Below are 23048 nucleotides of genomic sequence, written 5' to 3' on the forward strand. Positions count from 1 at the left end.
CTCCTTTCAAACCAGGCTGCAACCCCTGCTGGAGCCAAGTGGGGAGGCTGCAGTATGGTGCTTGACACTCAGTGTGGTTATGACATTTTCATATATTCCAAGGCCATCTTGTAGTCTGGCCTCCTGTATAAAAAGCTCCTGCCACCTCTCTGGCAGCAATCCTTCTACTAAGAGTACAGGGCTTTAGAAGATGCAGGTCAGGCCTGTGCTGAGCACTGACCTCTTCAGTCCATCCCCACTAAAGCTTTAGTTATCAACCTACTTCCTTTCCCAAGGCTCTTTGGTGCTTCAGGAATCTTCCCTTACCAGAGGCCATCTTACGCATTTGTAATCTTCTGACTCCTACACTGCACTATTCCCAGGGAGTAGGATTACATTATACAATGAACAAAACCTCCATTTCCAGGATGTGATCTTTACAGCTGACTCAGACTAGCTCTGTGAAGTCCAGCTCAATTGGACTTTAGGTTTTGAGACGGTTTGCACCCCAAGAGTACAGCAAATCCAAAGCTATCCACTGTTGCTCAGAAAGTAGCACATAATGCTGCCATGTTCTTTAGGGGAATCTCACCAAGTAGTAAAAACACTCTTGGCCTAAAAGAAAACTCTAGCAATCAGTCACCTAACAATACTTACATTGTTTAATGCTTAAGCCAGTGCACAAAACTCTGTGAAGCCTGTTGCAAGCTGGATTCAAGTTTATCACCAAGGGCCCCTGCTTTGGTGGCAAGACTGAAAATTCTCGAGAAATGTCAAATAAGCTCAACAAACAAGTTTTCATATTCGCAGTTGGATCAGGATCCATTCTACTAATCTGATATTAAATTCAGTTTTACTTTATTCCTAGATTTCCAGTGCGCTTTTTGTACCAACATTCCATAAGTGCAGTGTAGCAGTCAAGGCTACTGGAGACTGTAGCCGATCAGAAAGGGAAGCTGGGGATTTTGACACCAAAGAATATGTAGAAGAGAGTTTGGGATTAGTCCACTGGCTCTTATTTGATCAGAAACACTTGGCTAAACATTATTACAATAGAAAAGAACAATTTAATCTGATATTTAAATTACAATCAGTAGGCTTCAGAGTCGACCCAAATGAGGTCAGTGGGGAAGCTCACACCTCAGTTATTGTTTTAGACTTAGCAAGGCCCCACTGACATTTAATTTGTCCTTCATAGCACTTCAGTCACAAGGGCTAGAAGCCTAACTTTTTTTAGATGAAAGTTTAAAAAAGATTGAGCTCAGTTCTGAGTTTGGTGGCAAGTTCAACAGCCATGAAATTGTTGAGTACTAAGCCCTACCAGCAATTAATAGTGTAGCTGCATTCTGAACAAGATCCAGAAGCTACTCTGCACAGAGACAATCAAGCCTTGTGATGCCAGGGACACATGCTGCTCTAGTGTCGTGTAGGATAAATCAAAAGCACAGCCTGGACAACAAATATTTGTATAACAAGTCCACATTTGGTCTTTTCTTGGAAAAGTGTTATCAAATATGACACCAAGTTTCTTAACGTTAGCACTATCTCCAAATTTATCTTTCAATTATTGAGATCAAGAAGATAGACTTATGCAGACTACCAATAACCAGCTACAGCCAGAAGTATAGCTGTCAAGTGATTACAAAAATTAATTGTGATTAATTGTGCTGTTAAACAACAGAACACCATATTGAAATATTTTGGATGCTTTCTAGATTTTCAAATATATTGATTTCAATTACAACACAGAATACAAAAATATTTGCACTGTAAAAAACAAATAGTATTTTTCAATTCACCTAATACAAGTACTATAGTGCAATCTCTATCATGAAAGTTGAACTTACAAATATAGAACTATGTACAAACAAATAACTGCAACGTAAAACAATGTAAAGCTTAAGAGCCTACAGGTCCACTCAGTCTTATTTCAGACAATTGCTCAGACAAACAAGTTTCGTTACAATTTGCAGGAGATAATGCTGCCTGCTTCTTGTTACAGTGTCACCTGAAAGTGAGAACAGGCATTCTCATGGCACTGTTGTAGCTGGCGTTGCAAGATAGTTACGTGCCAGATGCGCTAAAGATTCTTATGTCCCTCTATGCTTCAACCACCATTCCAGGGGACATGCATTGATGATGGGTTCTGCTCAATAACGATTCAAAGCATAGCAGACTGACGCATGTTCATTTTCATCATCTGAGTCAGATGCCACCAGCAGAAGGCTGATTTTCTTTTTTTGTGATTTGGGTTCTGTAGTTTCCACATCTGAGTGTTGCTCTTTTAAGATTTCTGAAAGCATGTGCCACACCTCGTCCCTCTCAGATTTTGGACGGCACTTCAGATTCTTAAACCTTGAGTCGACTGTTGTAGCTATCTTTAGAAATCTCACATTGGTACCTTCTTTGCATTTTGCCAAATCTGCTGTGAAAGTGTTCTTAAAATGAACAACATGTGCTGGGTCATCATCTGAGACTGCTATAACATGAAATATATGGCAGAATGCGGGTAAAACAGAATAGGAGACAGAGTTCTCCCCTAAGGAGTTCAGTCACAAATTTAATTAACACTTTTTTTTTTAAACAAGCATCAGCAGCATGGAAGCATGTCCTCTGGAATGGTGGCCGAAGCATGAAGGGGCATATGAATGTTAAGCATATCTGGAATGTAGATACCTTGTAACACCAGCTACAAAAGTGCCATGTGAATACCTGTTCTCACTTTCAGGTGATATTGTAAATAAGACACAGGCAGCATTACCTCCTGTAAATGTAAACAAACTTGTTTGTCTTAGCAATTCTCTGAATAAGAAGGAGGACTGAGTGGACTCGTAGGCTCTGAAGTTTTAAATTGTTTTGGTTTTGAGTGCAGTTATGTAACAAAAATCTACATCCATAAGTTACACTTCCACAATAAAGAGATTGCACTGCAGTACAATCTCTACCCCGATATAACGCTGTCCTCAAGAGCTAAAAAAATCTTACCATGTTATAGGTGAAACTGCATTATACTGAACTTGCTTTGATCCGCAGGAGTGTGCAGCCCCGCCCCTCCAGAGCGCTGCTTTACCGCATCATATCCAAATTCGTGTTATATTGGGTTGCGTTATATTGGGGTAGAGGTATACTTGTAGGAGGTGAATTGAAAAATACTATTTATTTTATCATTTTTACAGTGCAAATATTTGTAAAAAATATAGACTCATAGACTTTAAGGTCAGAAGGGACCATTATGATCATCTAGTCTGACCTCCTGCACAATGGAGGCCATAGAATCTCACCCACCCACTGCTGTATCAAACGTGTGTCTGAGCCATTGAAGTCCTGAAATCATGATTTAAAGACTTCAAGGTGCAGAGAATCTTCCAGCAAGTGACCCATGCCCCATGCTGCAGAGGAAGGCAACCCTACCCCCAGGCCTCTGCTAATCTGCCCTGGAGGAAAATTCTTTCCCAACCCCAAATATGGCGATCAGCTAAAACCCTGAGCATGTGGGCAAGACTCCTGGGTGTCTGGCTGGTGAAAGAATTCTCTGTAGCAACTCAGATCCCACATCCCATCTAACACCCCATCACAAGCCATTGGGCATATTTACTGCTAATAGTCAAAGACCAACCTCATTATACCATCCCTTCCATAAGCTTATCAAGCTTAGTCTTGAAGCCAGATATGTCTTTTGCCTTCACTACTCCCCTTGGAAGGCTGTTCCAGAACTTCACCCCTCTGATGGTTAGAAACCTTTGTTTAATTTCAAGTCTAAACTTCCTGACGGCCAGTTTATATCCATTTGTTCTTGTGTCCACATTGGTACGGAGCTTAAATAATTCCTCTCCCTCTCTGGTATTTATTCTTCTGATATATTTGTAGAGAGTAATCATATCTCCCCTCAGCCTTCTTTTGATTAGGCTAAACAAGCCAAGCTCTGAGTCTCCTTTCAAAAGACAGGTTTTCCATTCCTCAGATCATCCTAGCAGCCCTTCTCTGCACCTGTTCCAGTTTGAATTCATCCTTCTTAAACATGGGAGACAAGAACTGCACACACTATTCCAGATGAAAGCTCACCAGTGCCTTGTATAACAGTACTAATACCTCCTTATCTCTACTGGAAATACCTCGTCTGATGCATCACAAGACCGCATTAGCTTTTTTCACAGCCATATCACATTGACAGCTCATAGTCTTTTTGTGATCAACCAATACTCCAAGGTCCTTCTCCTCTTCTGTTACTTCCAACTAATGAGTCCCCAGCTTATAACAAAAATTCTTGTTATAAATCCCTAAATGAATGACTTTGCACTTTTCACTATTAAACTTCATCCTATTACTATTACTCCAGTTTACGAGGTCATCCAGATCTTCCTGTAGGATATCTCAGTCCTTCTCTGTATTGGCAATACCTCCCAGCTTTGTGTCATCCGCAAACTTTATTAGCACATTCCCACTTTTTGTGCCAAGGTCAGTAATAACAAGATTAAATAAGATTGGTCCCCAAACCAATCCCTGAGGAACTCCACTAGTTACCTCCTTCCAGCTTGACAGTTCACCTTACAGTATGACTCGTTGTAGTCTCCCCTTTAACCAGTTCCTTATCCACCTTTCAATTTTCATATTGATCCCCATCTTTTTCAATTTAGCTAACAATTCCCCACGTGGAACCGTATCAAATGTCTTACTGAAATCAAGGTAGATCCACTGTGTTTCCTTTCTCTAAAAAATCTGTTACCTTCTCAAGGAAGGAGATCCAGTTGGTTTGGCACGATCTACCTTTTGTAAAACCATGTTGTAATTTGTCCCAATTACCATTGACCGCAAGGTCCTTAACTACTTTCTCCTTCAAAATTTTTTCCAAAACTTTGCATACTACAGATGTCAAACTAACAGGCCTGTGGTTGCCCAGATCACATTTTTTCCCTTTCTTAAAGATAGGAACTATGTTAGCAATTCTCCAGTCTTACGGTATAACCCCTGATCTTACAGATTCATTAAAAATTCTTGCTTATGGGCTTGAAATTTCATGTTCCAGTTCCTTTAATATTCTTGGATGAAGATTATCTGGGCCCCCAATTTAGTCCCATTAAACTGTTCGAGTTTGGCTTTTACCTCGGATGCAGTAATATCTACCTCCATATCCTCATTCCCATTTGTCATCCTACCATTATCCCTAAGCTCCTCATTAAAGACTGAGGCAAAGTATTTGTTTAGATATTGGGCCATGCCTAGATTATTCTTAACCTCCACTCCATCCTCAGTGTTTAGCGGTCCCACTTCTTTCTTTGTTTTCTTCTTATTTATATGGCTATAGAACCTTTTAATTCCCTTTGCATGGTCCAACTCTACATGGCTTTTGGCCTTTCTCACTTTATCCCTACATGTTCTGACTTCAGTAAGATAGCTTTCTTTGCTGATCACTCCCTTCTTCCACTCCTTGTAGGCTTCCTAATTTTTCTTAATCACCTCTCTAAGATGCTTGCTCATCCAGTTTGGTCTACAGTTCCTGCCTATGAATTTTTTCCCCTTTCTTGGGATGCAGGCTTCTGATAGTTTCTGCAGCTTTGACTTGAAGTAATTCCAGGCCTCCTCCACCTTTAGATCCCCAAGTTCTTCAGTCCAATCCACTTCCCTAATTTCCTTACTTTTTTAAAATTGCCCTTTTGAAATCAAAAACCCTAGTCACAGATCTATTTTTGTTTATCCTTCCATTTAGTTTAAACTGAATTAGCTCATGATCGCTCGAACCAAGGTTGGCCCCTACAAACATTTCTTCTATGAGGTCCTCACTAGTCACCAAAATCAAATCTAAAATGGCATCCCCTCTTGTTGGTTCAGCAACTACTTGGTGAAGGAATCCATCAGCTATTGCATCTAGGAAAATCTGAGCCCTATTATTATTATTACTATAAAGTGAGCAATGTACACTTTGTATTCTGGGTTGTAATCAAAATCAATATATTTGAAAATGTAGAAATACATCCAAAAATATTTAATAAATTTCAATTGGTTTCCGATTGTATAACAGTGCGATTAATCGCAATTAATTTTTTTAATTGTGATGAATTTTTTTGAGTTAATCACATGAGTTAACTGCAATTAACTGACAGCCCTAGCCATAAGCTATTTTCTACTGCTGGTCTACCCAGTAGCAACATGTCTGAAGACAAGATAACGGCAACACATCCAACAAACAATATTATTCAAGCATTTCTCTAGGGTAAAGACCAAAATCACAGCATCCACGGGACAAGCAGAACTGTATATTTTTCTGCAATCTGAATTGAATTTTGGGGGATTGGTTTTACTTAAAACTTCACACTGTGGGCCCTGAGCTACCCAAACACCTGCCCAAGTCAGTTTAGTTTTTAAAACATTTTTCCCATCACTGCTAACTGATGGTCCTTTCATTCCACTACATTTTCCAGAAGATATTTTCATTCCAACTGGTGCCACATGTACACGTTCCCCTCTTTCACTGGCCTACGCTTCCCCAGTTGTCCAATACTACAGGACATAATTTTCATGAAATTGACACTTACAGTCTGCACCTACTTCATTTGATATCAAGAGTTAAGATGTCCCAGCAACCACTGGCACAATAGCACTAAGAGGCCAATATACAGAACAGGTAGCTGGGCTGACAGACTATGGATTTCTCTCTCACTGGCGATCTACCTTTAATGGATGGATGAGACACTCAGGGCTAGTAGTGTAGCAATGCCTACTGAAATTATTCTTTGACTCAAGTAATTCCAACTACAGAACAATTAGCAGGATTAAAAGAATTTTCCCGTTTCAACCAGAAAAAATGGCATTGAATAAACATGCCAGAGCCTGCATCTTTCTGCAGCATGTGCCGCCTTATCCAACACCTTATTTTAACATGAAGTGTACCTATTAAGTGTGACATTTCAGCAGCAAGAAATACACCGTGCAAAGGACTCAGGATTTATGGATCTCAGATACTCCCAGAGCTCTAAGGCCTGCTAGCAAAGGAAACTCAAAACACAATACTGGGAGGATGGCAGAAGTCTTGTCAATTGTTAACAGGAGAAAGCAATATGGAAATTGGAGCTGCTAGGCAGGTATCAGCTGTAAAGGTGACAGTGTGAACATAGAAGACATGCAGCTCATGAGGCCCAGGGAGTCTGTCTTTATACATGTAAAGCCAATCAAGCACTGGGATGAGCAGCAGGAAGAGTTGATCTCAGCTTCAGTGTCACTGCATGAGATAATTTTAAATCAAGATTCACGCAGGGCTGAGCACTACAGAACAGTAGTGCATGGTTTCATAACCAATTCACAGCGCTGAAGAGGGACTGTGTTATTGTGGCAATGATAACAAGTAGATGAGCACCCAACTCCTTTTCTGTGTCCTTCTAGTTTTCCCTGTTCATTCCTGAGATGGCACATACTGCGCAAGTGAAATACAAATGCGAGACAAGCTAGTGCTGTTCCGGATCTGTTATGGAAGATATAATAGACTCACACTAAGATCAGAAGGGACCATAGAACCTCACCCACCCACTCCTGTACTTGACCCATAACCTGTGGTATATTCTGGCCCAACACTTCCCAAAATCAACTGGATAGGGGCCCGGTCAGCCTTTTCACTGAGGCAGGTCCACAGACAAAGTGCAGCTATGCTGACTCCAGCTGCATATCTTTGAATGGACTGGCAGAACTTGGACAACTTCCTGAATGAAAGAGGGATAGGAAGTGCAGCAGAAATCCAGAACTGTAATTTGGATACATAATCATGTGCTGTTTTATTTTATTCAAAGATTGTCTGCAACTTGCAGCTATACTAGGAGCTTAAAGTAGTAACATTTTTTCTTCAGTTCAGGGACATTTCAATTAGGGACATTCCATATTTCCCATACCATATCCTAATCATCAATTGAAACTGAAATTGGCCACGTGTATTGCTCATGGAAGAAGGACTAACACTAGCCGGAGCAATGCATAGTATGAAGAGGTGTCAGGCAAGCTTCCCAACACAACTCAGCCAATGCCTTGCACTCCTGGTCCATGACACTTACTATACGAGTCCTGGGGCTTCTCCTCAGCAAAGACTAGCCATGCGGTGGTTTTGTGATATGTGCAAAGATTAAGCAAAGATCAGAAAATTCGATTCATTTGAGACCTGAACCAGATATGAACAGGGAAGTTTTAAACATGCAAATAATGCGAACAGTGTCACTTTTGCAAAGCTTTATTTAATACCTCAAGCTCTCAAAAAGCTTCCATTTCAAGGGAGAAAGGTATACTTTGGACAGTCCTGCTTAAAAAAGGCCCAACACTACGAGTGGCTAAAAGCAATTATCTGCACATAGTATTTTGTTGAAGACAAAAGTGAACTTTTTAGTTTGATGAGCACTAAATATAACCCAAGTACTGAATGCCTTGTACAATCTCTGACACAATGCGCTTCGACTCAGTAAATACCTGTGGCATTTGCTGTCCGCCCAAAGGAATGGAGCTTGGAGGCGTGGCAGATACAGCGGTGGTAGGCGGGAACCGTGGTCTTATTTGCATCCCACCTCTGGCCATAGTTGCGGTGATCATCTTTGAGGACAGAGGGACAACAGACAAAAGTAATCGCAAAACAAGAAATGCAGTGCACTGGCAGGATGAGAAGCACATGCAACCTCCAGGATGGGTCTCAAGTGAACTTTTCTCCAGATGAGCCTAATAAGCTATTTTATGGATCCAACCCCCTGCTTCATATACCCTATATCTCCATTTGTAGAGGGCATCTAGTGAACTCTAAATATTGTGTGAGGTGATATCTAGATTCAAGTATATGAGAAAAGGCCAATTATATAGAAGTATAATTTGGTTGACGGGATTTCCCAAATTTTGCCTGACATCTTGAATTTCTAATTTAATATTGGAATTAATGGCTCTAAGACGGTTATCAAGAATGCTTTATACAAGCTTCTTCAATTATATATTGTCACAAGTCTTGGTTTCTGACGTCCTCTACCATATTATGGATTCATCTGAGGATCTGAAACCCACAGCAATATTTAAACATTGCATCTTTCCACATTAATGGAACTGACAGACATTTCAACAGTAACTGCTGATAAGAATCCTCCAATGAAGCCTGTGATTTAGTGACCAAGACTTCAGAACCAACCAACCTAAGGCAGTATGACTCCAAAGAAGAGACTTCCAACAGAAAGGACTCCTAGGGTTTAGATAAAGTACTCCCTTCTTCCTCCTGCAGTCCTCAGAATAGGTGAAACATATGGTCAAAACTAAAGCTTGAGTTCCCTTTGGATGAACACCCAACCTCTCGGCTAAATAAACAGCCTTATTTAACTTAACTTCAATTAAGTACTAAAGTTCTAACTTCAGTAAAATAGGCTTCCCTCACAAGTATATTCATTTCTTTACTTGTTTTCCAAATTACAAGAACTCAAAAGAATCAGTTGGAATACAAACACTGCGTAGGACAGATTTCAAAGGTCAACACTAGAATGGATTTATTTTATTTTTAGAAGTAGTCTTAGAGGTGAGCTACTCCTGGTCCCAGAACATTCAAATCTCCTTGCAGGCTGCTGGGTCTAGAAACCATAGTTTTTTTAAATAATGGCTTTAAATGCTGTAATTACAAAGAATGTGCTGTGGATCAGAAGTCTGATACAAGTAAAAAATTAGCATATTGTGGCACATTCTGCTACTGGGATTCAGGGAATTTTGGCACATTTGTGCATATCAAGGAGGAAGAGCTCCTTTTCATTGCTTTTCACTTCTATAACAGACAGGGAGCTCCAAGTCCCCTTTCTCTAATCTGCATACTACTAATTGGTGCTAGCAGGACCTAACTAATCCAAGGGTGAAAGAAGTCTCCTTCTATTTGAATGACTGTGGGCATTCTTGCTTAGTGTTCTGTGTCAATGAGTTGAAGCAGCCAGCAACATGTCTCTAGAGAGTCAGAGAATGCATGTGCTTACAATTGTTAAAATAAATAAAATTAAATTACAACACAGCAAGACTAAGAAAGGAAAGCAATAACTGATAAAAAATCAGCATCAAATTCAGCACAGCTGTTAGTTCACAACATCAGAGCAATGAGGTCTCTTTCCATCCAGGCAGTGAGGGATGTCAGAGACAGGATTTCGGAAGGTAAACAAATGAGAGAACTTCAGACACCACACACAACATGCACATGTACAAACACAGCATGCAACAGCCACCACAAGCTAACAACCAAGCATTGGCACAAAGCACAGGTGGATGCTACAGAGTGCAGTGAAGAGCTACAGTGTCAACAAAACAGCTGGTGGAGCAACACAACCCTAACAAAAAGGAAAATGCTGGCAGAATACATATCCCTCAAAGCCTAGTCAACCCATCCCACGGACTCACATGTGCATACATGAGGGTCCAGTAACATATGTGAAAACCCATGGATGCCATGCTGAACCACATGTACCATCTTGGTCCTGTTTCTCATGCCACACCACCAAAGTGAGTGTATTAGATATCTCCTCCGGAATCAATGAAATCAGATGTAGATTCACTGTTAAGGAGTCTGGCTAACCATGAAGCAACAGAACAAACTCTGATTCAAAGGCTTACAGCTGTTTGGTGGTTTGTTTTGGTTTAGTTTGATTTTGTTTTGTTTTTTTTAAAGCATGTGCTGCTGAAGAGGAAGGGAATGTGCTATTATACAAATTCCATAATCTTCGAATAAGGAATTCACCCGTTGCTACCTTTCCAGGTGTTCAAAAAGTTCATTATAATATTTCCAGTGAGTAGGGTCCCCCGCCCATTTGGTATGTGAGGGAGGGAAAGGAGTTCAAGAGACTACTGTTGCTTTGTGCAAGCAACTACAGGACATCAGCACCACATTTACAAGAGTTATTGTGTATAAATGGAAGACATTGCTGCTCCAGCGACACTGCTCTGGGGCTTCTGGAGAAAAATTTACACTGGAGGCAAAAAAAAAAAACTATGTTTGAGATACCCTCACTGTGAAAATCAGGACAAATTAGTTTGGGAGAAGGGAGAGAATCCTTCCTAAGAGAAGAGAGGAATAAAAAAAGGATTCTTCCCTTAAGATATAAATCCCATGATTTGATAGTATCAGTCAGTCAGGATATAAGAACTTGAGTCTTAAAAAAAAACCCCAGGTTTGTTCCAGATGAAGTCTGATTCCTTGGTTTGAGGATTCAGAATTCCCCAAATATCCAAGTATGCATCATGTTGGGATTACCAGGCCAGCTCCTTGGCTTTCAAAGCGCAACAAGCAAATCTGCATTCTGAGCATCTGGAATAAGTCAAAGCAGAACAGAGTAGCTTAAACTTTAAACTGAAGTTCAGGTTATCATTCATCTTTGTGTGGTTTCCAGTGTCTCTTATGTAGGCTCTGGTCCTTACGACACTGCTTACTTCATTCATCTGCTCAATATATGAGCACAGTTACAGTCTCATAAAGGGTTGGTACATAAGCAGCAGAATGCTCGTGTGTGAACAAAATCACTATGACAACTTCAGAGAAAAGTCATTCTTGCTTCCACACTTCATCCATGTTAGGATTTAGGAATGATTTTAGCTGTACCCAAAGACGCTGAACAGAGACTTAAATGAAAAGGACACAAACATACTGGTGCTCCTAGGTGCTATGATAATACAAATAATAATAGCAGCATTGATCCAGACTCCAAAACCATTTGACAACCACAGGACATAAAACTAATATATAAAATGAGGAAAGTGTTACGATAGGGTATGCTTATAATAAAACTTCCTCAGAATAGAATCTAGAATTCAAGGAAGCTTTATAGAAAATTTTAAGGAAGTGGTGTTAATGGAATAAAAGTAATAGGAGGTAACATTTACTCTCCAAAAGCTGTTCATTATAAACCCGAGAAAATCCAATCAATGCTCTGATGTCCAGAACTGTATTGACATATTCTACACTTTTATAATCTCAAAACTAAACATTTTACTACATAAAACACTATTACACAAAGTACAAGAAACATGTTTTGTTATTGGACAGAAGAGAATTAATTGAATTTTAATTGATTTACCTTGTAACAGTATGGCTCTACATGGAGATTAGTGAATACACCTGCCAGTGGGGTTTAGAAGGCTTTCAGCAGCCCTAATTTGTGACAGACGCTGAGTTATACTTTAGTTTATCCCATATGGCAATTTAGCTGTGATGCAAAACCAGCTGTCAACCACCGTCACCTGAAGCTTTCCAGATGCACTGTGGTACTAAGCAACCTGTATGGGGAAATTCACTTAACCAGCAGGAAGTAGGATGCCCCCATATAAAACACACCCCATTTGCTGGACAGCAACCCTAAATTGATGACATTGTCCTGCTAGCCACCCTAACTCCCTGTAGCTCCCACCTGGATATTCTTCACAAAACAAAACAAAAAGAATAGTTTTAAAAAGCACATGTTTAAACTGTAATGAATGGGTTCTTTCCACTGCACTTACCATTGCTCATCTTTCATCTGATGTGAACATAATGTAAGAAATATAAAAGGCCCAGTATAGAAACAGAACTTAATGGCCTAGCAGAACTTCAGCATCAATAAGAAAAGTGGCTATGGGTTATTTTAGGCCACTATTCCTAGTACGGATGCTGAGGGATGCAGGTGAGAACCACCACCAAATGTTACAATTCAGGCTGTACACAAACTTTAAACACTGAAGGGGTGCAGGATGTCTAGGCCATTACTTTTGCACTGGACGTAGCATGAGACAGTGCACAGGGAGTCAGGAGAACTGGATTCTATTCCCAGCTGTGCCACTGACTGATGCTGGACAAGTCACTTCACCTATGTACCTCAGTTTCCCCACCTGAAAAAGTCCATAATTATACTTACCCGTGTTATTAAAAGACTACGAATGAAAAGCACTAAGCATTATATGAGACCCTTAGGGAAGATGGGTTCAACTCAAGCACAAGGAGTCTTCCCATTTCGCCTTGGCGCTGGGCACACATAGGAGCACAGTCATTGACGGTAGAGTGTACTGCCAGTTAAAGAAATTGAATTATGCACTGTACAACAAGGCCTTCATCCAACACTTCATTTGTGACTCATTTACATGTGCCATTTATCTTGCAAGTTCACATTCAAAACAAGAGCTATTTATATCTACCATCCTTTTTACTCAGAGTGAGAGGGGGGAGAAAATGATGGAACAGAGAAAAGTGGGGGGAACATGTCAGTACCTCCACTATTACTTTTGTGTTTGGGAGATGGAAGGGAGATCACATCTGAGTATAGACCAGCAGTCACCAGTTCACAGTAGAGAGAAGTTCATATGACAAGGCAGTCTCCTAAGAAAGTGTTATGGAAATAGAAGTGAAACACTCCAGGAACAGTTAGACCTATCGCATGACTACAGTAGCTAGTCTTACTGTGCGCTGCTAGGTCACTCCAGGCAGCAGTATCTGACCTACTAGAGACAGGCATGCACAAAGAGGGTGTCAATGAAATCCTGCCTTTGATTCACAGCAAAAGGGAAACAGTCCATAATCACCCATACTGCCTTCGTAAGGACAACTGATGTCAGACCCCTCCTCAGAAAGCTACCAAAAATCCATCTCCATGCTCAATTTTAGCATGCACTTGCTACAGGCCTGCACTAGTGACACTGGCTCCATGGGCCCTTACCTGCCCTGAAGCTCCCATCTGAGCAGCCTGGGCCTGAGCTGCTTGGACTGCTGCCGCTGCCTGCTGCTGCTGCTGCACCAGTTGAGCTCTTACCTTGAATATTTAAAGAAAGAAGGGGGTAAGCAGGAGTAACTGGTTATGGTGGATGTCACCTTTCCACAGCATTTAGATCATCCATCTTACTAACGCCTTCACTTATGAGCAAACAAGACTGTCAGCTATGCATTTACACTGGGCTAGTGTATGACTCACTGCATAAACACGAGCAGCTGGCTTAGAATAAGCCTCCCCAATGCTATGCACTTGATACTGACTTTTCTTTGAGGCGTCTTCTCTACACTGGCATTCCTATAGGCAGACTCAATTGCCACTTGGACTTTGCCATGGCAAACAATTAGCTTTGCTAATTTCACTCAAGTACACAATATTAGATGCCTGCATGCGACAGCTGGTTTAAATTGCACATTGCTCTGTAACTGCTGCATAAGCGAGACACAAGTAAACTACTCCTAGATTAGCTGCCAAGCCCCCACCTTCAATAAGGCCAAGAGTGAAGTAGAGTAGAGCTCACAATTAAAACTTAGATCTTCTGCTTAGTAATGCACAGCATTCCCACTAAGCCCTCCCTAGGTCAGTTTCCATAGCACTGAATTTCCATAGCACTGAAGAGTAACTCAATGGTAAGAAAATCTGCACCATTAGCTGACTCAGACTGAAGCAATACTAAGAGATGCTCCATGAAGTACAAAAATCAAAATCACCCTGTCTTCAACCTATGAATGGTTATTTTAAGAGAACTGAATCATCCTTGGCAAGTTCAACCACAACACGACAGTCAGCAGGGGCAGATTTGGCTATCTTTGTTGCACCTTCCCCAACACACTGAAGTTCCAACCCCTCTCAATATAGTAGCAGAAGCAATGCCAATGGAGGTCTCATGCTGCAGTAGACAGAGGGCTGACACGTACACACATGTAGTAGGGCATTCATTTAAGCTTGCTCATGTTCTAGCATTCATCAGAATTTAATGTTATATCTATATAAAACGAGATCTCACTCATCTCCCTGTCCCACCAATAGCAACAAAGGAACTGAATTTCAAACACTAGCTTCTCTAGCCAGCATACCAAATAATTTCATAGACTAGTTAACAAACCTTGGGTTTTTAGCAAAGAACTATACTGTGCTGGCAAGCAATAAAGTAACAAATTAGTGGTTAGCATTGTTATACATGCAACTAGGTTAACAGCTAGCCTCTTAACATGTTACACTATTTCACACTTCTACTATTAACACTAACAAGGCTTATTTATCAATGAAGATTTTCAATTTCTCCAGAGGCTCACGGAATAAACAACCATATGTTTTCAGTCTTTAACACACTTACCTGCATGGCTTTTAACTGCTGCTGGGTAAAAGGTACGGACATGACCTGACTAGGGATCTGTCCTGAGATTGCCTGTGCCTGAGAGACCATGGACTGTGGCTGTGACTGTGACTGTGACTGTGGTGGAAGCTGAGACTGTTGGGCCTGAGCAACCTGCTGCTGCTGCTGCTGCATCTGTTGCATGACTTGCTGAGATGGCTGCTGCTGTATTTGTTGCTGTGGTATTTGTTGTTGTTGTTGCTGCTGCTGCTGCTGCACCTGCATAACCTGAGCTGCCTGCTGCTGTAACTGCATTTGAGCAATTCGCTGTAGTTGCTGCTGCTGCTGCATCTAAAACAGGAAAAGCCGGGATGTTAAAGTTTCCAGCAACACAACCGTCTTTAGTTTTAGAATGAAAGCCAATGGCCTGCAGGCAGCATTCTAACTCATCATACTAAGTTAAAGCATTTAGCCCAGATGAAAAAGTTCTACCCTTTGAGCCAGCCTCAGGCTTTGAACAACTCACCTTCATGCAGTTTATATTCTAATTTCCCCTCTCCAGATAGGCACAAAGTCATCTGCTACCACTAACAGACAGTTTCAAGGTGAAAGTACCCAGCCCTCTAGCTTCTCCGGCATAAAAGATCACAACACTTCTCAAAACTGTTATCAAGCTAATGTCAGCATCACCATTTACCTACACCTGCACAAGAACAGGACAGCATCAGCCTCTTCTACTTGCATGCATCATCTTTAGGCATGCCTCATTTTTTTAAGTGACAATGAGTAATTCACACAACTGAGACAAAACAGCTACTATTTCTAGAGGAAACTTGGGGGAGGGAGGGAGGAGAGTAGAGTGTCCACTCCAATCCTCTCCTACATCCCTGACCTTCTCCGAAGCAGGCCAACATCATCCTGACACTAAGGGCATGGCTACGCTCGTAGAGCGCTGGAAGTTAAATCAGCCTTCGGAGATTGCAGCAGGGAAAACGCTTCCGTGTATTTACACTGTCAGCTGCAAGCGCACTGGCATGGCCACATTAGCAGCTCTTGCAACGCCACAAAGAGCAGTGCATTGTAGTAGCTATCCCAGAGTGCAAGTGGCTTTAAGGTGCTTTTCAAATGGGGGGGTGGAGTGTGACAGGGATGGTGTGGTGTGTTCTGGGGGGCTGAGAGGGTGTCAGCATGCTGTCTTGTAAATTCAGACAGCAGCAGACTCCTGCCCCCCTCCCACTCACAACAGCAGCATTCCACACTAATGGTTTGCTTTGTCCTGGAGTAGATAAGCATGTCGGCTGTCAGAAACGGAGCTTTGAAAAGGGATATCTGCATGCCTGCAGCTGATTTCAAAACAATGAGTGGCCACTTGACTTCAGGGACGTTTCCAGAGGCCAAACACAGAGCAGTAATGCAACACCTTGTCCACACTGATGTCCAGGTGTTTCAGCTGGGGCGCAGCAAGCTTTATGCTTCTCATGGAGATGGATTACCAGGAATGCTCCAGCTGCAGGGTCCAGGCGCTCTGCATGCCTTGTCAGTGTGGACACCTCAGGAGATAGGGCGCCCGGGGCTGCTTTAATGTGCTTTAACTTGCAAGTGCCAAGCCCTTGGACTCAAACAAAAAGGGGACAAAATTTTTAGCTTCTTTCTTGCTATGAAAGATCAGTCTTCTCTAGGATAGAGCACACTGCTGCCAATGAACTCTACCAGTTCATGCTGATGCCTTGCCAAGAAGCAGAAGTATGTTAATTCTTTAGTGTGGAGAGCTGACACTTAATATTGCTATGTAAGCCAGAGCTCTGGAATGGTGCTGTTTGACAAGTGGCTGATAGCAGATTACCAAAAATGCCTTTGCGACTGCTTCGCTGTTGATTACCTGTTGCTGATTTTGCTGCTGCTGCTGCATCTGCAGTTTGAGCATGTGCTGCTGCTGCTGCTGCTGGGCTGCTTGCAGCTGCTGCTGTTGCTGCTGCTGCTGTGCAGCTGCTGCTGCTGCTGCCTGCTGCTGTTGGACCTGGAACTGCTGTTGCATGGCTGACTGCTGTGCCTGGAACTGTTGCTGCTGCTGCTGCTGCAAAGCTGCCTGTTGCTGCTGAAATTGTTGCTGCTGCTGTTGCTGCTGCTGTGCCATCTGTTGCAGTTGGAGCTGGGCTGAAAGTCAGAATGTGTTTGTACAACATGACTGAAATGTAGACAGCTGTCCAACAGACGAGACTGGTGACCTCAACCTAACTCTTTTTACCAGAAAATTCCACTGCATGTGTCCAATGAAGTGGGTTTTAGCCCACGACAGCTTACGCTCAAACAAATTTGTTAGTCTCTAAGGTGCCACAAGGACTCCTCGTTCTTTTTAAGATACCTTGGTGTCTTTTGTAGCACATAATGGTGATGGGAGCAATTGCATAAAAGCTAGTGCATTGATCAATTATAGCCTCCCATTTCCAGATACATATTATACACATTTAAACAATATTTGTTATTCGTATTATCAAGGCATTTCTCATCACTATTACATCTAAGCCTCAACTCTTTGGCTGACTCTGCAATCTAATTAAATAGCTTAAGAACTGCAGGGAGGAGAAGGAGGAGGCTGGGCTCATTCATACCCTGAGGGGAACAGAAAGAAAAGGTCTCACATATTGGTCAAACGAGGAGCTGTTCGAATGGGCTCTGAAAGGAGCCTCATTCATTAGCTATCTGCCAGAACAACGGAGGCCACAATATGAGGTGATATAAAACAGAACACTAAGGATGTTCAAAAACTAAGGGCTTGGCTACACTGGAGAGTTGCAGCGCTGGTGGTGGGTTTACAGCGCTGCAACTTATTCACCGTCCACACTTGCAAGGCACATACAGCGCTGCATCTCCCTGGCTGCAGCACTGGCTGTACTCCTGCTCTACCTGGGATATAACGATTGCAGCGCTGGTGATGCAGCGCTGCTCTGCCAGTGTGGCCACCAAAAGCGCTGTAATTTGCCTCCAGAGGTATTCGGAGGTATCCCAGAATGCCTGTTCAGCCACTCCCAACAGCGCTGCAAATGTGGCCACACTGCAGCGCTGGTAGCTGTCAGTATGGCCACACTGCAACGCTTTCCCTACACAGCTGTATGAAGACAGCTGTAACTCCCAGCGCTGTACAGCTGCAAGTGTAGCCATACCCTAAGGTATTTTGAGAGGAAGAAGTCTACTAGTCCGAGCCAGAATACTCCACCTCAGTCTCAAATGCAGTTGCAAATGAGTCCAGAACCAAGTAGCAAGTGGAAAGCCACAAATTTTAAGTATAGATAGACAGGGTGGGCGAGGTAATATCTTTTATTAGACCAACTTCTGTTGGTAAGAGACAAGCTTTCAAAGGGCTGAAGAAGAGTTGATCCAATAAAACATATCACCTCACCCACATTGTCTCTCTAATATTCTGCAATCAACACAGTTATAACACTGCATACAAGTATAGTTAGGACATTTATGGTGGGGGTGCAGGTATCTGAAGGCAAACCCTCCCTTTCCCCCCAATTCAAATCTGTTTTTCCCATATCAGTGACAAGGGGTGAGAGACACCATAATCCCCAATCCTCCTGCCAGGAGCAATGAAAACAGATCTAGGGAGTATTTTGTAATTTTCTCTTCCTTTCGGCATAGAAAACAGCTCTGCACTGGAACCGTAAACTGACTTAATTTCACTGGATGGGAGCACAGTGAATACTTACTCTGTTGAGTAGCTGCAGAGACGCCAGACATACCATGGGGGGCCATCCCAGAGGTTCCAGGAGGCTGCTGCCCTGGAAGGCTCATCTGCTGGCCCATTGGCCCAAGTCCACTCATCCCACCCATTGGTGCCCCTTGAGCTCGTGAAGCCATGCCCATTCCAGCTGCTCCTGCTGGGGGGCCGCCTGTTAGATTCTGCAGTGCATTCATAGGATCTGCGAATACAACATCATTACTAAGAGAACAAGATGAAGATTTGTCCACTGAAATAGTTCTCCATGCTGTGAAGCCACAAAAAAATTTTGGCCTAGTGGACTCAGCGTAGGATTAAAAGTCCAACCTGAGTTCTACACTCAATTCTGACACTGACTTAGAGGCTTTACATAAGTCTGTCTCCATTTCTCCATCTGTAAACTGGGGACACCAGTGTCTGAGGATTATTTAGAGGTTTATGAAATGCTTTAAATACGCAAAGCACCAAATAAACACTAAATATATATTAACAAAAGGGAAATCTTTAGTCACCTCTACTCTAAACACTGAGGCTTCTCCACACACTTCTCAACTACCCATGTTCAGCACTCCTCAGTCAGAGAGAGGGTGATAATCTGGGGTCTGGGGCTAAGGAAAAGGAAATGCAAACAGAATTCTGAAGGAGAGAGCATTACAAGTGTTTCAGAAACATTGTTATACTGCTGTTCATCAAGTGTGCAATATGTGCCTTCCTCCTTAAGGGTACAGATCAAAGAGGACATAACTTTAGAGCACTCCAGAGTCCTGGCATTAACAAATATTGTGCAGCACTTCTTTAACCCATGCTGGGAAGAGGTGGCAACAGATAGTTGGTGCCTCACCATATATTCTCCTACAGGGGGGATTAATACAGTTATAGAGGAGATTCCTTCAGTCACATGCAGAGTCCACCAGGACACAGTTACTGCTGACAGGACTACTCCATAGACTTGTAATGCAGAACAGGTATCAAGCTCATACATCAGTGAGGACTGCAACAAGTAAGCAAGGAGGAACTCAGCTACTTCCTGCTGGAGAGTCCAATTCACAACACTGGCATTTGTTGAATAGGTTTAATAATATTTAGCACAAACAGACAATACAGAAGTGGAATCAAATGAGTGTTCCACACAACATCCATATGTGAAGAGTCCAGAAGACTCACTAGACCTTTTCTCTTCACCACAGTATGATTTAAGAATTTAAGTTGCCCTCCTTTGCTGCAAGTATGCAGTATTCCCTCCCTTCCCACTTCATATGCCACCAAAAATACTGACAATTTTTTATTTAGACTAAAAAAAGTTCTTACCACTGACCGAGGCCTGAGATTTCTTATTGTCTAGAAAATAAGAGTGAATACATACACAAGTTATAAATGTTGCTGCATTGCGTTGAACAGATGACTGTAAATACATGGCAATTTAAACTTATTCCCAACAACCAATGCATTAACAGTGCAAAAAATTGCTTCCCATTAGTTATCCCCATGCCAATGTGCCTTCAAACATTTTACCCAGATTCCCTACCCTAGTAGCATGCCACAGAGCTAGAGAGCTCCTAGATTACTTCATCAGGAACTTAGCATCCCAGCTGGCCACGGAGTGCTGCTGCAGACATGCTCTGTAATGTCAATCATTGCCACCTATATCCCACACGGTTCTGCCAGCGTAAGAGCTCTGCAAGTCAGATTTCACTCTCAGGCATCAAGATTAATGCTTGCTTTGTGACATTTTCTACAGAATGGGACAAGCATCTGAGGCAGTTCCTCTACACAGTTTCCTGGCGCAGTGTATGACAGGTGGCTTCCTCCAGCACTTCCACACCTAGGAAGACTCATAAGCACTTTGAGACAGTTTGTTTCATTCCAGAGACTTATTTCAGAAGGATTAAACTAAAAGGAAGGGCAGGTATCCTAATTCAGGATTCCATGCCAAGGATAAAATTTACTTTAATATCACATACATTAATGCTTTTTAATTCATTTGTAAATCAAAGTAGAGCAAATAAATGAAGCTAAGCCACTTTGTCTTCACAGCATTCTGGTTGTAGTGGAAATGGAGAGACAGGATGACCTCAGAGAAAACATTTGGTGAAATGAAAAGTGGAGATATCAAGAACCTTCTAGTGGATTCTTCAGTTTTAGACAGACATTGTGAAGATTACACATTCAGGAATTGGGCACAGATCCAGCAACAGAAACTACTGAAGCAACTTCTGGAGAATGCCAATCAGAACTAGCAGATTCAAGCCACCCAGAAAGCTAGCACTCCTATAATTAACAAACATAAGGATTACTTACGAATGTCTCGAAAATGGAGAATAAGTCTGGCCACAAGAGAAAGATATTCCTCCTAAAGTTGAAAACAAGAAACAGCTTAGCACAGAATGGGGAAGCAACGCATTCCGTGACTCACTGTTTCCCTTCCTCACATTGCAACTCCCCCAGTGTAACAGAAGAGTCCCTCCTCCTTCAGGACTGGTACGCTTTTCATAACAGTCTGATCTGCTCAGGAACTGAAATGGGCGGGGTACGTTTCTAATGAAAAGGTCATTGTGTTTAACTGTGCAGGACAGGACAGGAGGAGAAACAGCAAATGCTGGGTAGAAGAGGTAGACAACTGCCAATACAGCTGCATATTAGTGTATTGTATACATGTTTATATACCAACAAAGCTATGTCTACACCTGAAGTGCTACCGTGGCACAGCTGCCATTGTTGCATTTTAAGTGTAGACACTGACTACAGGAATGAGCGGGGTTCTTCTATTGCCATGGGCAGTGGGTGAACTACCGGCTAGGGGAGGCTAGCCCCCGGCCTGGCCCACCCCTTCCGCCTGAGGCCCCTTCCCCCAGCCCAGATTTCCCTCCCTGCAGCTGTCAGCCCCGCCCCCCCACTGCCTCAGCCCTAGGTGGGTGGGCTGTGCATGACCCCCTTCCCCCAGCCAACTGAGCACCAGGCAGGTGGCCCCCAGAGCACCGGGAAGGTGACCAGGTGGCCCCTCCACTCCCAAGTGGCGCATGCCCCCGCTTCCCCCAGCCCCCCATTGGCAGGTGGTGCGCAGCCACGTCCCCTCCAGCCCTTGGTGGTGTGGCCCCAGCACTGGGCAGCCCCAGCTACCGCAAATCCCAGGCGCCCTAGTCCCAGCAGGCTTCCCTTCCCGGAAGAGGAGAAGCCTGCCTGGGCTGGGGCCAACTAGCAGCAGGAGTAGGCCTCTGGACGGAGCATGGGCAGGGCCATATGGGGCTGTTTGGGTAGGCACAGCCTTCTCCTGCCTATCAGACACTCCCCATGCCCATCGCTGTAATTAATTCACCGCCTGGAGAAATGGTAATGCTGTCTACACCAGGGGTTGGGTTGGCATAGCTATGTCTCTCAGTGCTTTCACATCTGAGAGCTGTAGCTATGCAAATATAAGTTTTCAGCATAGACCAACCCAATGCCTTTACTTAAGCCAGATCTACACTCAAAAGTTAAGTCAATCCAGCTACACTGCTTGGAGTGGGAAAAATACACACTCCTGAGCCATATAATTAAGCTCAAGTCATGCTAAACTGTAGATAAAGCAAGTTCCATGCAGTTAACTGCACGTGGGTTGATGAGACCTTATAAACCACACTCCTGTGTTCTGCACGGTCACTGGGCAGCCTGTTGTATCTTTTGTGATAATAGGAATTTACCATATTGTCTTTGCCAAATATTTCACTTCACACTGTTTTTTGGGGAGTGTGCAAAGCACTTTGGTTCCCCACTCAGCATTAAATGCTCCTGTATAAATTTAACATAGTTTATGCAGGTGTCCTGGCCAGATGTTGCTAGAAAACTAGATGCATTTGGGAACCTGGTTTATCTACTCCCAACACACCAAAACAGACAATTGAAAATACATGGAAGTGCCTTACCCGAGTTTTGGCCTTCATAAAAACATGATTCTCCATATCTTTGCTGGATTTATTGTGGGCTACACCAGCCTTCCTCATGGCCTCCTCACTGCAAAACAAGAGATGGAACTCACGAAGGACATTAACTGAGGACAGCAGAAAATGAACACATGGATGGCAACTTTTCATCAATGAATCACTGACAAATCCATACATACATTAAACAAAGGAAACTAATTCCATTGATTTACATGCACAATCTGATTAACATCAATAGCAGATAGCCAGCTAGTCAGCACATCAATAGGAGCAGTCTCCTCTAATTAGTCATTTATCTGCTTGCTAGAAAGGAAGAAACTAGGAAATACCTCCCATCACGTAGAGATGGTATGAGATTCAGCAACTGATTCCACTTAAAGGTGCATAGGAGACCATCTTCTCCTGTCAGAAGGTCA

The 23048-nt window shown here is 42.6% G+C and overlaps 1 protein-coding gene across 3 annotated transcripts in view; it reads right to left on the minus strand.

Annotated features, from left to right (window-relative positions):
- Positions 1–23048, minus strand: part of MED15 (mediator complex subunit 15) — a 45790-nt gene that overhangs the window by 11297 nt on the left and 11445 nt on the right. For 2 of the 3 annotated variants that reach the window (XM_050924466.1, XM_050924465.1), the window contains exons 2-9: positions 22615–22702; positions 21014–21065; positions 20024–20053; positions 18705–18917; positions 16874–17148; positions 15016–15345; positions 13629–13721; positions 8419–8538 (exon numbers count right to left, since the gene is read on the minus strand). In XM_050924466.1, the coding sequence (XP_050780423.1) occupies positions 8419–8538; positions 13629–13721; positions 15016–15345; positions 16874–17148; positions 18705–18917; positions 20024–20053; positions 21014–21065; positions 22615–22702 (1201 nt within the window). The remainder of the gene's footprint in view (positions 1–8418; positions 8539–13628; positions 13722–15015; positions 15346–16873; positions 17149–18704; positions 18918–20023; positions 20054–21013; positions 21066–22614; positions 22703–23048) is intronic. The other variant, XM_050924467.1, reaches the window with a different exon arrangement.

This window comes from Gopherus flavomarginatus, chromosome 15 (genome assembly GCF_025201925.1).
Source record: "Gopherus flavomarginatus isolate rGopFla2 chromosome 15, rGopFla2.mat.asm, whole genome shotgun sequence".
In the NCBI taxonomy this organism is placed as follows: Eukaryota; Metazoa; Chordata; order Testudines; family Testudinidae; genus Gopherus; species Gopherus flavomarginatus.